Source organism: Antechinus flavipes, chromosome 3 (assembly GCF_016432865.1).
Source record: "Antechinus flavipes isolate AdamAnt ecotype Samford, QLD, Australia chromosome 3, AdamAnt_v2, whole genome shotgun sequence".
Taxonomy (NCBI): Eukaryota; Metazoa; Chordata; class Mammalia; order Dasyuromorphia; family Dasyuridae; genus Antechinus; species Antechinus flavipes.
The window spans coordinates 265,625,996-265,641,523 of NC_067400.1; the positions used below are offsets into that span (position 1 = coordinate 265,625,996).

Here is a 15,528-nt window from a genome sequence, read left to right on the forward strand (position 1 = left end):
TTCTTCCTTCCTTCCTTCCTTCTTTCCTTCCTTCCTTCCTTCCTTCTTTTTTCTTTCTTTCTTTCTTTCTCTCTCTCTCTCTCTTTCTTTCTTTCTTTCTTTCTTTCTTTCTTTCTTTTTTCTTTCTTTCTTTCTTTCTTCTTTCTTTCTTTCTTTCTTTCTTTCTCTCTCTCTCTCTCTCTTTCTCTCTCTCTTTCTTTCTTCTTTCTTTCTCTCTCTTTCTTTCTTTCTCTCTTTCTTTCCTTCCTTCTTTTTTCTTTCTTTTTTCTACTTTCTTTCCTTTCTTTTTTCCTTCCTTTTTTTCTTTTCCTTCCTTTTTTCTTTTCTTTCTTCCTTCCTTCCTTTCTTCCTCTCTTCCTCGCCAAAGCTGGCATATGGCATTTTTGCACTCCAAGTAAGGGTTAATAATTGTACTTTGATATGTATTGTTGTCATCAGATAGTTTAGTTCTTCATAATATAACTTATATGCAATGCTGAGCAAAATATTTCGGTACATGTCTTGATAAAAAGTAATGGTAATGTAACAGCAATATTATTTGATGAAGAATTGTGAATGACTTAGATATTCTCAGCATTACAATGATCCACGACAATTCCAAGGAACTAATGATGAAGCACACTAGCTGCCTCCAGACTTGATATTAATTGGATATAGACAGAATCGTGCTATTTTTCACTTTCTTCCATTTTTTCCTTTTATTTGAGGCTTCTTGTGCAAAATAACTAATATGGAGATGTTTTTCTTAATTATACATGTATAACCTAAAAAAGTAATGCAAATAAATACTCCTTATTACAACCCCTCACTTCATTATCCTGATTGTAACACACTGTATTGCAAACTTGCCTCTGCTCTTCACCTTTTTTTTAGTGAACTCAATCTGGCCCATGAAAAGAGCTAAAGCTGCTCTTTATTGTTAGGCAGAGCTGCCACCTTTTAGAAAACTGGGAGACTGATCTATAACCAGGAAGAAAAACTTCTATCTAAGATCAGAAAGTCTTATAATGTGTGATAAAGAGGAGCGAATAAATTGAAGTGTAATCTGATTAAGGATCTTGAATTTTATTTTATGTTTATTTTTTTTAAAATTTTATTTTATTTAATAATAACTTTGTATTGACAAAATCCATGCCACGATAATGTTTTTTTACAACTTTATCCCTTGCACTCGCTTATGTTTCGTTTTTTCCCCTCCCTCCCTCCACCCCCCCCCCAAGATGGCAAGCAGTCCTATATATGTTAAATATGTTGCAGTATATCCTAGATACAATACATGTTTGCAGAACCGAACAGTTCTCCCGCTGCACAGGGAGAATTGGATTCAAAAGGTAAAAATAACTCGGGAAGAAAATCAAAAGTGCAAATAGTTCACATTTGTTTCCCAGTGTTCCTTCCTTGGGTGTAGCTGTTTCTGTCCATCATTTATCCATTGAAACTCAGTTAAGTCTCTTTGTCATAGAAATCCACTTCCATCAGAATACATCCTCATACAATATCGTTGTCGAAGTGTATAATGATCTCCTGGTTCTGCTCATCTCATTTAGCATCAGTCCATGTAGGTCTCTCCAAGCTTCTCTGTATTCATCCTGCTGGTCATTCCTTACAGAGCAATAATATTCCATAACATTCATATACCACAATTTACCCAGCCATTCTCCAATTGATGGGCATCCATTCATTTTCCAGTTTCTAGCCACTACAAACAGGGCTGCCACAAACATTTTGGCACATACAGGTCCCTTTCCCTTCTTTAGTATCTCTTTGGAGTATAAGCCCAATAGAAACACTGCTGGATCAAAGGGTATGCACAGTTTGATAACTTTTTGGGCATAATTCCAGATTGCTCTCCAGAATGGTTGGATTCGTTCACAACTCCACCAACAATGCATTAGTGTCCCAGTTTTCCCGCATCCCCTCCAACATTCATCATTATTTTTTCCTGTCATCTTAGCCAATCTGACAGGTGTGTAGTGATATCTCAGAGTTGTCTTAATTTGCATTTCTCTGATCAATAGTGATTTGGAACACTCTTTCATGTGAGTGGTAATAGTTTCAATTTCTTCATCTGAAAATTGTCTGTTCATATCCTTTGACCATTTATCAATTGGAGAATGGCTTGATTTTTTATAAATTTGAGTCAGTTCTCTATATATTTTGGAAATGAGGCCTTTATCAGAACCTTTAATTGTAAAGATGTTTTCCCAGTTTGTTGCTTCCCTACTAATCTTGTTTGCATTTGTTCTGTTTGTACAAAGGCTTTTTAATTTGATATAATCAAAATTTTCTATTTTGTGATCGGTAATGGTCTCTAGTTCATCTTTGGTCACAAATTTTTTTCTCCTCCACAAGTCTGAGAGATAAACTATCCTATGTTCCTCTAATTTATTTATAATCTCATTCTTTATGCCTAGGTCATGGACCCATTTTGATCTTATCTTGGTATGTGGTGTTAAATGTGGGTCCTTGCCTAATTTCTGCCATACTAATTTCCAGTTATCCCAGCAGTTTTTATCAAATAATGAAATCTTATCCCAAAATTTAGAATCTTTGGGTTTGTCAAACACTAGATTGCTATAGTTGACTATTCTGTCTTGTGAAGGATCTTGAATTTTATACCAATAGCTATTGGGGAGGCAGGCAGTAAGGACAATGCAGAGGGTATTGAAATCAGAATAAATCTTGAAAGTTTAGTCTTAGCTGTATTACTACCTACTGTTATGATCTTGGACAAATCACTTTGCCTCCTTAGATTTGTATTTGCCTTTTTTGTGTCATAGATCTCTTGGATAGCCTAGGTGATTCCTATGGACTTCTTCCAATGTAGATAAACAGTAAGTAGCCAACTTTGGCTAGAGAGAGAAGAAGGAAGGAATGAAGAAAGGAAGACAGAAAGGAAGGAAGGAAAGAAGGAAGGAGGAAGAAAGGAAGGAAGAAGGAAGGAATGAAGAAAGGAAGAAAGGAAGAAAGGAAGGAAGAAAAGAAGGAAGGAAGAAGGAAGGAAGAAGGAAGGAAGGAAGGAAGGAAGGAAGAAAAGAAGGAAGGAAGAAAGGAAGAAAGAAAGAAAGAAAGAAAGAAGGAAGGAAAGAAGGAAAAAAGGAAGGAAGGAGAGAGGGAGGAAGGAAGGAGAGAGGAAGGAAGGAGGAAGAGAGGAAGGGAGGGAGAAGAAAGAGAGAGAGAGAGAGAGAGAGAGAGAGAGAGAGAGAGGAAGGAAGGAAGAAAGGAAGGAAAGAAAGAAGGAAGAAATGAAAGTGGGAGTGAGGGAAGGAGGAAGAAAGGAAGGAAGAAAAGAAGGAAGGAAGGAAGGAAGGAAGGAAGGAAGGAAGGAAGGAAGGAAGGCAGGCAAAAAGATAATAGGTAGATAACACAGAGAATAGAGTACATTGGAGTTTGAATTTATGAAGTTCAAACGTGGCTTCAAATCTTATTATCTATGTGACCGCAAGCAAGTCACTTAATCTCTGGCTGCCTCATTTTCCTCAACTGTAAAAAGGAGACAATAAAGCTACTTACCTCCCAGGAAATTGTTAGGATTAAATGAAATAATAATTTTAAAATACCTCTCACATAATAGGTGATTAATAAATGCTTGTTTCTTCCCTCCTTAGCAGAATAATGTTTTAAATGAATTAACCAAAGTCATAGAATTACAAAGGAAGTCAGTTATATTGAAATATATTTATCTGTCCATTTATCTCCCTGCCTCTATGTCTCTATCTCTGTCTTTAAAGTTCAAAGATCCCAGATTAAAATCCTTTGAAGCAAAAGATCTCAAAAAATCCTTTCTAGCCCCAAAGTACATATGATTATATGAGCTAATAATATAAAATATTCACTGAGGTTGAATGACTTTTACATTACACATGATATGTGACTTCCAAGTTAATTTTCAGGAGAGGAGTGACAGTGATATATTATAGTCTCTCTGTTATTCTCTACTCTTCCTTAAATTCCCAAAAGCACATGGCTGTTTAAAGCATAGACGACCTCCTAGCAAATGTGAAGCTATCCTCTAGTGATCCTGGTTGTCTACACTAGTTAAGTTACACTAGTCAAAACTAGATTGAGTGAGTCAGAGCCAAGTTGGTAGAGTAAAGGAAGCACCACAGGCAAGCTCTCCCAAAGTTCCTCTCCAAACAATTTTTAAAATAATGCCCCAAAATTACCCTGGCATGGATTCTATCAATATAAAGTTATTATAAAATAAAATTTAAAAAAAAGAAAATAAAAAAAAATAATAACGCCCCAGATTGATTTCTGGGGCAGCAGAGCCACAGAAAGTGGCAGCTTGGAAGGAGGAGCTTGTGGCACTTGGAACCCAGATGGCAGCAGTACCAGCTATGGATCTTGGGGGCAAAAGCAGTAGGTGGTAGCAGCTTGGGGAGCTATTGAATCAGAAACAGAAAGGAGTTCTTTCAGATGAACAGAAAGAGCAAGGTTCCCTTTTGCTAGCACTAGTCTTAGCACAAGGCATTGTTTGTCAACGCCATTGCTTGTACACACTTCTGGGTCACAGTTATAGAGTGGAGAGAAACACTTTCAATCACAAAGGACCAGGGTCTTTGAGGAACAGTACTGTTCATAGCTGCAGAGGAGCAGGGCCCTTCCTAAGTAAGGATCAGAGCATAGATTTAGAAGACAATGACCATACCTCTCCCCAGATTACACATTATGAAAGTACCTAAAACTTCCACACCCCCAGAACTAGCCCTGAAAATAGCAGTGTAAAAAGCCTGAAGTTTGGGAAAGTGTTCTGTCCTCAGTCCCATCTCAAGAGCAGAATCCAACTTTAACATAAAGTTCAAAGTTAAGAAATACAGTAGAAAAATGAAAATAACAACAAAAGAACCAGTCCCCCCCCAAAAAAAAAGAAAAGCTAATATAGTAATAAGGAAGATTGAGTCACAAAGGTTGTACAAGACAATGACAGCAAAACAGCTACAAGCAAAACTGCAAAGGAAAAAAAGTGAATTAGGCACAAGTCCAACGAGAATTCCTGGAAGAGCTAAAAAAATTATTCATGTTATTTTGCCCAGTTATATGTCAGTATGTAAAATGGATGAATATTTACAAAAATATAAATTGCACAGGTCAAGACAAGAGGAAACAGACACTTAAATAATGTATTCAAAAAAGAAATTGAACAAGCAATAAATAAAGCTGTCTAAGAAAAAACCCTTAGGACCAGATAGCTTTACAAGCAAACTTGTTTAAGCATTTGATTAATCCAAATACTATACAAAGTATTTGAAGAAATGTAAAATAATTCTACTACATTTCTTCTATTATACAAATATAGTTCTGATACCTAAACTAGGGAAAGCAAAAACAGAGAAAGAAATGTATAGACCAGTTACTATAATGAATGCTGATGCAAAAATATTTTTTAAAAAAGTAGCAAGAAAATTGCAATATACTAAAACCATGTGAGATTTATATCAGAAATGCTGTCTGGTTAAATGAAAATTAAAAGCACAATTAACCACACAAATAACAAAAACAAAAATCATATAATCATCTCAATAGATGTAGAAAAAGCATTTGACAAAAATACATTATTCCTATTTAGAATGCTAGAGCATAAGAATAAATGCTTTCCTTTCTTAAAATGATAAAGTATTATCTATGAAAAGCTATCAGCAAAAATAATCTACAATGAGGATCAAAGGTAAAGCCACAATGTCTGTTATTACCATTATTATTCTACATTGTATTAATAATGCTAGCTATAGAAAAAGCACAAGTAAAGGAAATTGAAAACTAAAAAATCATCAATAAGGAAAATAGGACTATCACTCTTTTCAGATGATATTATAGTATATTTAGAAAGCCAGATTTTTAGTATTAAAAAATAAAAAGGTTAATATACAACCAACATGATAAAAATTAAAATTCTATATAACTTAATTTACTAACAATAGCACCATACTAAACTACAAAATAACAAAACTAGAAAAAATCAAAATTTATCTGCAAGAACAGGTCAAGAATATCAAGAATTTTATCATTAAAAAATGTGAAAGAAAGTAGCCTAGCAGTACTAGATTTCAAGCTATATTATGAAGTAATAATCATTAAAAAAAAAATCTGGTACTGGCTAATAAATGGAATGGTAGATCAGGGGAATAGATTAGGTATACAATATATAATAATAAATGACCACAATAATCTAGGGAATGATAAGTCCAAAGATCCAAGCTTTTGGAGCTAGAACTAATCATTTGACAAAATTGCTGGGAAAGTTGTAGAGTAGTTTAGCAGAAACTACATATAGATCATTGTAGCGAATGAAACTATTGAATCAATGCACTAAGGTCAGGATTGCCAAGTCCTTAAGGCTAACTACTGATTGAACAGTACTCTGTGAGCATATGCTTGGAAAATGGTCCTTTCCACTATCCGTACTGGTTCAGTGATTGGTGTATAGAGGATTGTAGGAGGGACTAGGGGGTGGAATAAGATGAGCCAGGGACACACACTTGGTGGTAGATGAGGGAGAAGGCAGTTGCAGAGAATTTGCTTCCATCCTGTTCAATCCTGCATCTAAGACCAAGAATAAAGACTGAGGATTTTGCTTATCCTGACTCTGGCTGATTCTGAGGTGTCCTGGGTGCTAGAGTGGTCGTTACAGATCATTATTTCATATCATTTTATAAAAAGTTCAATATGGATAAATGATTTAGATACAAAGGATGGAATAATAAGCAAATTAGAGAAACACAGAAAAATTTAAATAGTATATCTATGGCTAAAGAAAAATTTTATGATCAAATAAGAGAGAGGATCATAGCAAGTAAGATGAATAATTTTGATTACATGAAATTAAAAGATTTTGCACAGATAAAACCAATGTAGTCAAAATTTGAAAGAAAACAGGAAACAATAAATTTATAGCAAGTTTCTCTAAGATCTTATTTCTCAAATATATAAGTAACTGAGTCATGCTTATAAAAATATGAAATCAGAGTTATCAATAGTCACATGAAAAAATGCTCTAAATCACTACTGATTAGATAGATACAAATTAAAACAACTCTGAGATACCATATCACAGCTACCATATTGGCTAACGTGACAGAAAAGGACATTTATAAACACTGAAAGGAATGTAGAAAAATAAGTACTCTAATGCCCTGTTGCAAGTGTTGTGAACTGGTTGAACCATTCTGAAGAACAATTTTGAACTAAGCCCAAAGGGCTACCAAACTATGCATACTCTTTGACTCAGCAATGTCACTATTAGATCTATTTTCCAAAATGATCTTTTTTTAAAAAAAATAACTTTTTATTGATAGAACGCATGCCAGGGTAATTTTTTTACAGCATTATCCCTTGCATTCACTTCTGTTCCGATTTTTCCCCTCCCTCCCTCCACCCCTTCCCCCAGATGGCAAGCAGTCCTTTACATGTTGAATGGGTTGCAGTATATCCTAGATACAATATATGTGTGTAGAACCGAACAGTTTTCTTGTTGCACAGGGAAAATTGAATTCAGAAGGTATAAATAACCTGGGAAGAAAAACAAAAATGCAAGCAGTTTATATTCATTTCCCAGTGTTCTTTCTTTGGGTGTAGCTGCTTCTGTCCATCTTTGATCAATTAAGGCTCTCTTTATCGAAGAGATCCACTTCCATCAGAATACATCCTCAAACAGTATTGTTGTTGAGGTATATAATGATCTCCTGGTTCTGCTCATTTCACTCAGCATCAGTTCATGTAAGTCTCGCCGGTCCTCTCTCTATTCATCCTGCTGGTCATTCCTTACAGAACAATAATATTCCATAACATTCATATACCACAATTTAGTCAACCATTCTCCAATTGATGGACATCCTTTCATTTTCTAGCTTCTAGCCACTACAAACAGGGCTGCCACAAACATTTTATTTTCCAAAATGATCAACGAAAAAGGAAAAAAGACCTTATTTGTACAAAAATATTTATAGCATCTCTTTGTGGTGTTAAAGAAATGGAAATTGAGCAGATTCCATCAGTTGGGAAATGGCTTACCAAGTTGGGTATGATTGTGATAGATAATTTTGAAAACACCTGGGAAGAGTTATATGAATTGAGGCAAAGTGGAGTGAGCAGAACCAAGAAATCATTATATTTAGTAGTAGCAATAGTGTAATGATGTTACACTGTTAAAGACTTAGCTAATGTGATCAAGATAATAACACTAGATAATTTCAAAGGACTTATGATGAAAAAATGCTGCCCAACGTCAGAGAAAGAATTGATGAACTCTGAGTGCAAATTGGAGTACTTTTATTATTTTGCTTGCTTTTTTGAGGTGCAACATTGCTAATGTGGAAATATATTTTGCATGGCTTTACATGTGTAACTGATACATTTCTTGCCTTTTCAAGAAGGGTAGAGGTGTGAAGGAGGGAGAGAAATTGGACCTCAAAAATGTTAGAAATTAATGTTAAAAATAAATTTAAAAAAAGTAAAGGCAGGAAAGAAAAAAATTTGGATGGAGAAAGAAAAGTTAACCCATTGGCAGGAATGAGGAAAGAGTTTGAAGAATTTAAAGGCTCAAGATTAAAAACAGCAATGTTGACAATTGCTGGGTGGGCAGGCTATCTGGATCCTTTTTTTCCACCCATCTAGCCCTAGATGTTGAAAGTTTTGTCTCTTAATGATGACAGTGAGAATTTTTTTGATTGTTTGAGCAGATGTGGAGCCTCCTAGAATTCAGTGCCCCAGTGTAAAGGAGCGGATAGCAGAGCCCAATAAACTGACTGTCCGGGTGTTCTGGGAGACTCCAGAGGGAAGGGACACTGCAGATGGCATTCTGACTGAGTAAGTGAATGGTCATTTTATTTTAATAATCATATTATTTAATACATCCAATGAGGTTGTTATTGAGCCCTAGTCAGTAGGGCAAATGCCCAATTTGAATTGTTCTACTTGTATTGGTGATAGGTATATACTTGTTAATAACAGCTCCAGTGATAACTAATGTTTATAGAGCCCTTTGAAATTTACAAAGCGTTTTATTATAAGATTCCATTTGAATATCCCAACATGATTCATAAATATTTTTGTATTTAAGAAGTTAGTATACAGGTATAATCAGAAAAAATAAAACAATCATATATCCCCCCTGTCACCCCCCAACCCTGGCCAAAAAAAACAAAAACAAAAACAAAAACAAAAACAAAAACAAAAGAAAGAGGTAGAAAATCACATTACCTTACTAGCCCATAAAGGAATTAGGGAAGAGAACAGCCTGTGAAGTAGATCATGGTCACATGTAATCTATAAATGTCAGAGACAGGTTTTAAGCTCATACTGTATTAATGTGTCCCTTTTGGATAGAAATTATGACACAAGTGATACCAAGTGACTTTACATTGACATATGGTAGTTAGAACACTACATATAGAAAAAGGTTAAATTCTAACCTTGTCTCAGACACTTACTAGCTCTGTTACTCTGAATAAGTCCATCTATATTTGTTAAGTGAGGATAGTAATAATGCCAGATTTATAATAATGTAATAGTGTAAGGGTTCTTACACTGCTCCCCCACATTATATAATTGAGGAAAGCCTGTCTAACTGGATTGAAACAATCAAACAATAAAAAAATATTTAAATCCACAATTTTGGAAGAACTATGATAGAATCAAGATATCAAGATGACACTGCTTGAGGAATGTCTTGTGATTAAATAAAAGATTCAGACATAAGTTTGGGTCTAAGTAATTTTACATTGTGTGTTCTTGCTTGTGGGCTATACAGAAACAGTCAGCTGGCTAGATTTGACCTTGGGCTGGAGTTTGATGACTCTTTGTGTAGGGGAAAAGGGAAGGTAACTATTCCTGAAAAGCAATACTGACAGAGAAATGGAAGCTTTGGATAGAGGACAAATGCTAATGAGAAATAACAGAGGGGTTACCTTTCATTATCTCCAGTTCCAAAGGCAGACTAGCAGTTTAGACATGCAACACACTGGGCATTCAAATCCAAGACCTCAAGTTGGTTAGAGCTCAAACTTATGTAAGGTTTTGGACAAAGAACCAATCTGGTAGTAATGGAAAATTAAAAAGCAGTGAGATAGTCTACATCAGTGATGACAAACTCAAATAGAAATGGGAACTACTTAACAACCATAAAGATTCTTTTGGGTCAGTTTGGTGTGCAGTGGATAGAACTCTGAGCCTAGTGTTGGGAAGACTCATCTTCCTGAGTTAAAATCTGGCTTCAGACACTTATTAATTGTGTGACCCTGGGGAAGTGATTTAACTCTGTTTGTCTCAGTTTTCTCATCTGCAAAATGAGGTTGAGAAGGAAATGGCAAACTACTCCAGTATCTTTGCCGAGAAAAACTCAACTCAGGTCACAAAGAGTAAGAGACAACCAAATAACTTCAGTTATCCTTGTGGGCTGCATATTGACTTAGAATGCCATTTATTAATGTCATCTATGTCTTATTGTATATTTATTTTGTTAATATTTCTCAACTACACATTGATCTGATTCAACTGCATTCAACAGTATTATGGTTTTTATGCCCTGAGAACTTGGTATTTGATGCCAAGGCAATGGTCTAGACCAGAGAAATCAGGGAATTTTCTGTTTTTCCTAATATGGAAAGAATGAAGAGCAGGGACCCCAGGAAGCTGAAATACCAAGTCAGAGACTGGGAAGGTAGGGTCAGTGCCCTGTCTCTATATTAGTTACACCTTAGCACAAATACTTTCTGGGTCCTGAAGCTGTCTCAATCATATTCCTTGTAATGGAGATACTCCTTATCTCACAATAAGTCCTTTTGTTTCTGGTTTCTTCACCAGTGGCCACCGACAAATTCTTAACAAAAGGAAATGAAGCAGGTGGGTTTAAGAATAAATAACACCTGAAAAATGAAATGTCCTTTAAGAACAGCATTTAACATGGAGCCAGACCTGGCCAGGTCACTATAGAGTTATTTTCTTAAAGACTCAGCAGCTGCATCTATTTTGGCATTTTCATTGATAATCTGAATGCTCTGGTTATAACTGTGACATTTTAAAAGGGCATTTTAATGACCCCTTCCCCTTTTATTTCAGTAGCTTTTGCAGTTTTTATGCTCTAGGACACAGAATGTGGAAAAGATGCTGGCAGTAGGGTGGAAATGAGAGCAACTAGACCATTACCGCCCTTAATTACATGGGAAGATGGGGGGGAGATTTAATTTTGAGATCCTTGCTTGAGGAATGTCTTGTGATTAGATAAAAGATTCAGACATACCTTTGGGCATATGTATAACATAGATAAGCAATTTCACATCGTGGTCCAACTTGTGGGCTGTACAAAAACAGTCAGCTGTTTTTGAGGGATGGATATTCAGTCATTTCAGTTGTGCCCAACTTTTGGTTATCCTACTTGGGTTTCTCTTGGCAGAGATACTGGAGTGATTAGCCATTTTCCTCTCAAGCTCATTTTGCAGATACAGAAACTGAGGCAAAAAGACCTAGTGACTTGTCCAACTTCACACATCTACTAAGTGTCTGAGGCCATTTTTGAATTCAAATCTTCCTGACTTTGAACATAGCACTCTATCCATTGTGCCACCTAGTTACCCTTTTCAACAGGGCTTTTGTTTATCTACATGGGTGCTAATTTGGAACTTCATTTCTACAAATCTATATTCAAATTAGCTATGATATTGGGAACTATTGACAATTAAGGTGTTACCCTTTCCAATTTTTTTTGTAGCCTCTTAGGCTTAGCAACAGACTGAATGTTATCCAGAGACCAGCCTAGCTTAGTTTAGGGAAACACCCCCAGTTTATAAGAGCTAATATTTATATAGCACTTTTTGGAATGTACTTTAACACCTAACATTTATTTCGTGTTTTAAAGATTTGCTAAAGCACTTCACAAATATTATCTCGCTTGATTCTAACTCTGAAAGGGAGGAAGGTGGTATTATCCTCATTTTACAGATGAAGAAACCAAGTCTAGGAGATATTAAATGACTTGTCCAGGCCCATACAACTAGTAAGTGACTGAGTACAGTTTAGTAATTCCTGATTCTAAGCCTAGCACCTTATTTACTGTGCCACCTAGCTGCCTCTTATTTAGTTCCTATGTGCATGTGTCTCACATCTGTATGGCGTAGTGGAATCAGCTGTTCACAGAAAATGAAAATAAGTAAATAAAAGCAAACAAAAGAGATTACCCTTTGGTCAGCTAGTTAACTGTGTAGGCTGTCAATCAGTCAATAAGCACTATGTGCGAAGTATAATGCAATGTACTGGGAATGGAAATACAAACAGAAAGATATTTTCTGCTTTCAAGGAGCTTACATTGTAATGAGAAAGACAGCACATAAGAGTGAGTTGGGGAGGAAAGTACCTTTCCAGGAAGCACAGGAAGGAAAGGAAAGGAAAGAAAAGGAAAGAAAAGATATGTAGGAAGAAAGAAAGAAAAGGAAGGAAGGAAGGAAAGAAGGAAGGAAGGAAGGAAGGAAGGAAGGAAGGAAGGAAGGAAGGAAGGAAGGAAGAAAGGAAGGAAGGAAGAAAAGAAGGAAGGAAGGAAGGAAGGAGTTCTGAAGGGATGGATGAGCTTGCAGATTATCTAGAAAAGGAGTAATGAGTTCTGTGTTGACTAATAGGGGATGCTTCAGAGTGAGTTGAGCTAAATTTTAGGTTCTCACAATCTTATAGTCTGTTTCCTTATAACCTTTCCTGCTTTTCCTTCTCTGAAACTCTATCTTATAAATATCCTCATAATTCTGAACAAAAAACAGGGTCCTATAAAAGAATGAACCTAGAGATATGTCACAGAGCATGACAGGGGTCAGTGCCAAGTTACTTGATTCTTCAGTCAGGTGTTCCATCCACTGGGCCATAGCGCTTCCCTGTAGACAGGGGAGGGAATTGTATTTAACTTTTTACCTTGACTTAGCTCAGACTAAGAGAGGTCCTTGAGTATCATTGATAACAACCTAGAATTCTCTGAAGGGAAACCCTCAAAGCTGATAGATACAATTCTTCATTAATGTTTTCCAAGGGTTTTTATACAATGTGTGCTTTCTTTTCCCTTTAATTTTCATATATGAAACATTGAACTAATTCCTTACATGTTTAATATACATTTTTAGTTGTGAGTCAAGCAGATTTAAACATTATATTAACTTTTTAAACCTCCCTGATTATTGTAACATGAAAGGTAGAATTAACATTTTCAGATTGCTTCTAGTCTCTCAGTGTATTTTGCCACATAGTATTACCAGCAGAATTCCCCCCCCCCCAAAGTTTGTTCCTCTGTATGCTTGGAAAGATAATGGAAATTATGGCTCAGAAAGTTTTCTCATAAAGGAATGGCCTCATAAAATTTTGATGTAATATTTGTCTTTGATACCTTCCCAACTTTATTTCAGTGCCGCTCTTCTAACTCCTGGTTCTCTTGGCCCTATGTTTAATGAGGAATCAAATACTCTTATGCTTCCCTCTGATTGCCTGGAATTCCCTTCTATAAAATCTCCCCAAATTCTACCCTCTAGAAATTAGACTATACCCCAGTGATTCGGAATTATCCTTTTCTCCCTCCTGCCTGCTTTACATTTCTCCTCCCTTAGTGAAATACAACTATTGATAATATTTTCAGATGGTCAGAAAAAAAATACTTAAAATTTCCTAGCTTACAAAGTTTTTCTGGACTTGATTCTGTAACAATGTAGATGAAATCAGCATTCAAGATCATCCACATTCTCCCCTATTTAATCTTTTCACAGTTGTCTCTGCCTCTTCTTCCTAGAGAAAGCTTCTGCTCTAGTCAAATATTTCTATGCTCTAAGCACAAAATATACAATCCTATGTTCATGCTTTTTCTCCTGATGTTACTATGTACGATGTTTTGTTTTATTTCTTTCAGTTATTTCAAGTCTCTCTTTTAGGTTTTGCTACTACTGTGAAGACTCACCTGCCAGTTTCAACCCAAATCTTTCGGCTCCTGTCCAACTTCTTTGCTGACTATTTCTCTGTCATTTGGCATTTGGCATGTACTGTGCTTTATTGATGCCTGTAATTTTGTGTACATACTTTGCCTTCCCAAATGAGTTGTATTCCCATAGAGAGGAAGCATGTAGCTTTAACTTCTGCATCTCCAACTCCTTACACAGTGATCTGAATGCAGTAGACATTCAGTAAATGTTTTAAAATAATCCTTTTGGGGATATCTCCTCCTCTTTCTTTCAGTGTTATTTTGAAAGGTCTGCCTCCGGGATCAGATTTCCCAGAAGGAAACCATAGGATCCAATACACTGTCTATGACAGAGCTGAAAACAAAGGAACTTGTAAATTCCATGTTAAAGTCAGAGGTAAGCTAATTCTTTTCATTTCTTCCTCTCTTCTTCTCTTCAAGAGCTGTTCAATTTCTCTGGAGTGAAGAGCAGAGTTATTTTTATGGTTGTCACATTGATTCAATTTGGAAACCAGCTAGGGCAGATGAGGCAGCTGGAGTTTGGGTGCATACGTGCTGGGCTTGAAGAGGGGCAGATAGTTGTATCCAGGCAGCTAAGTTGTATAGTAACTAGAATCCTGGACCTGGAGTCAGGAAGAATTGAATTCAAATATTACTTCAGACAATTAATAGCTGTGTAATAGTTTCATGTGCAATTATCTTTTTTATTTTGCTACATCATAGAAATGCCTGTTTTATTCCATAAATTAAAAATACAATATAATACTTTCTGTACTCTCTTTGACTCAGTTTCCTAGCCCGTAAAAGTGGGGATACTATCTCTCAGAGTTGTTATTATCAAATGAGAATATTTGTAAAGTTTTTTGCAAATTTTCAAACTATATAATGCTAACTTTTTTGGTAGTAGAAAAATGGATTGGAATTTATATTGGAAACATCAGGAAATTTAGCTTTGCCATTTATAACTGTCATTTTGGGCTGTTCCCTTTGTTTCTTTGGATGGGCAAGCTGCTGGGCAAATGATGAGGCACTATATTTGAGGAGGAATTTGCCATTTCTTTGGAGAGGCCAGCAAAAAAGACTTTCCTCTTTCCATATAGGAATGTGAGTTAAAGTTAAGGGCTGAGCCAGCCAGAAACTTCTGTCAGCCATGATCAGTAAGAGCTGAACAATAAATAGGAAAGGAAGCAAAGGAAGACTGACTATATCCAGAGAAAACTGAAATTACTAGGAATATATCTGACATATGTTAATCTTTTCTTACTATGCCTGGTCAGTTAAGACTATTGCCAAGAATGCAATAGACACTTTGTCCCGGGATCTGAGTTCAGGAAGAGCTCAACCAGCAAGTATGGAAAGTCTGGAAGGAACAACCCCAAAATCTACAGCCCTGAATGCTTTTACTGTCTCCATGCCCAGGATGAAGCAATGTCATAATCATGGAAACAAGGAGTGTACAAGATTTAAGTCCACTCTTTACAAGTTGTGCGACTTTGGATAAATCACTTAGCCTCTCTAAAATTATTTCCTTATTCTGTAAAATGGGGGGGGGAGGGGAAAGACTTGTGGCACCTACTTGCTGGAAGGCTTTGCAGGTTGAATAAAATAAAGCA

The 15,528-nt window shown here is 36.0% G+C and overlaps 1 protein-coding gene across 2 annotated transcripts in view; it reads left to right on the forward strand.

Annotated features, from left to right (window-relative positions):
• Positions 1–15,528, forward strand: part of SRPX (sushi repeat containing protein X-linked) — a 103,213-nt gene that overhangs the window by 75,730 nt on the left and 11,955 nt on the right. For both annotated transcript variants that reach the window (XM_051985040.1, XM_051985041.1), the window contains 2 exons: positions 8,679–8,805; positions 14,191–14,312. In XM_051985040.1, coding sequence (XP_051841000.1) covers positions 8,679–8,805; positions 14,191–14,312 — 249 coding nt within the window. The remainder of the gene's footprint in view (positions 1–8,678; positions 8,806–14,190; positions 14,313–15,528) is intronic.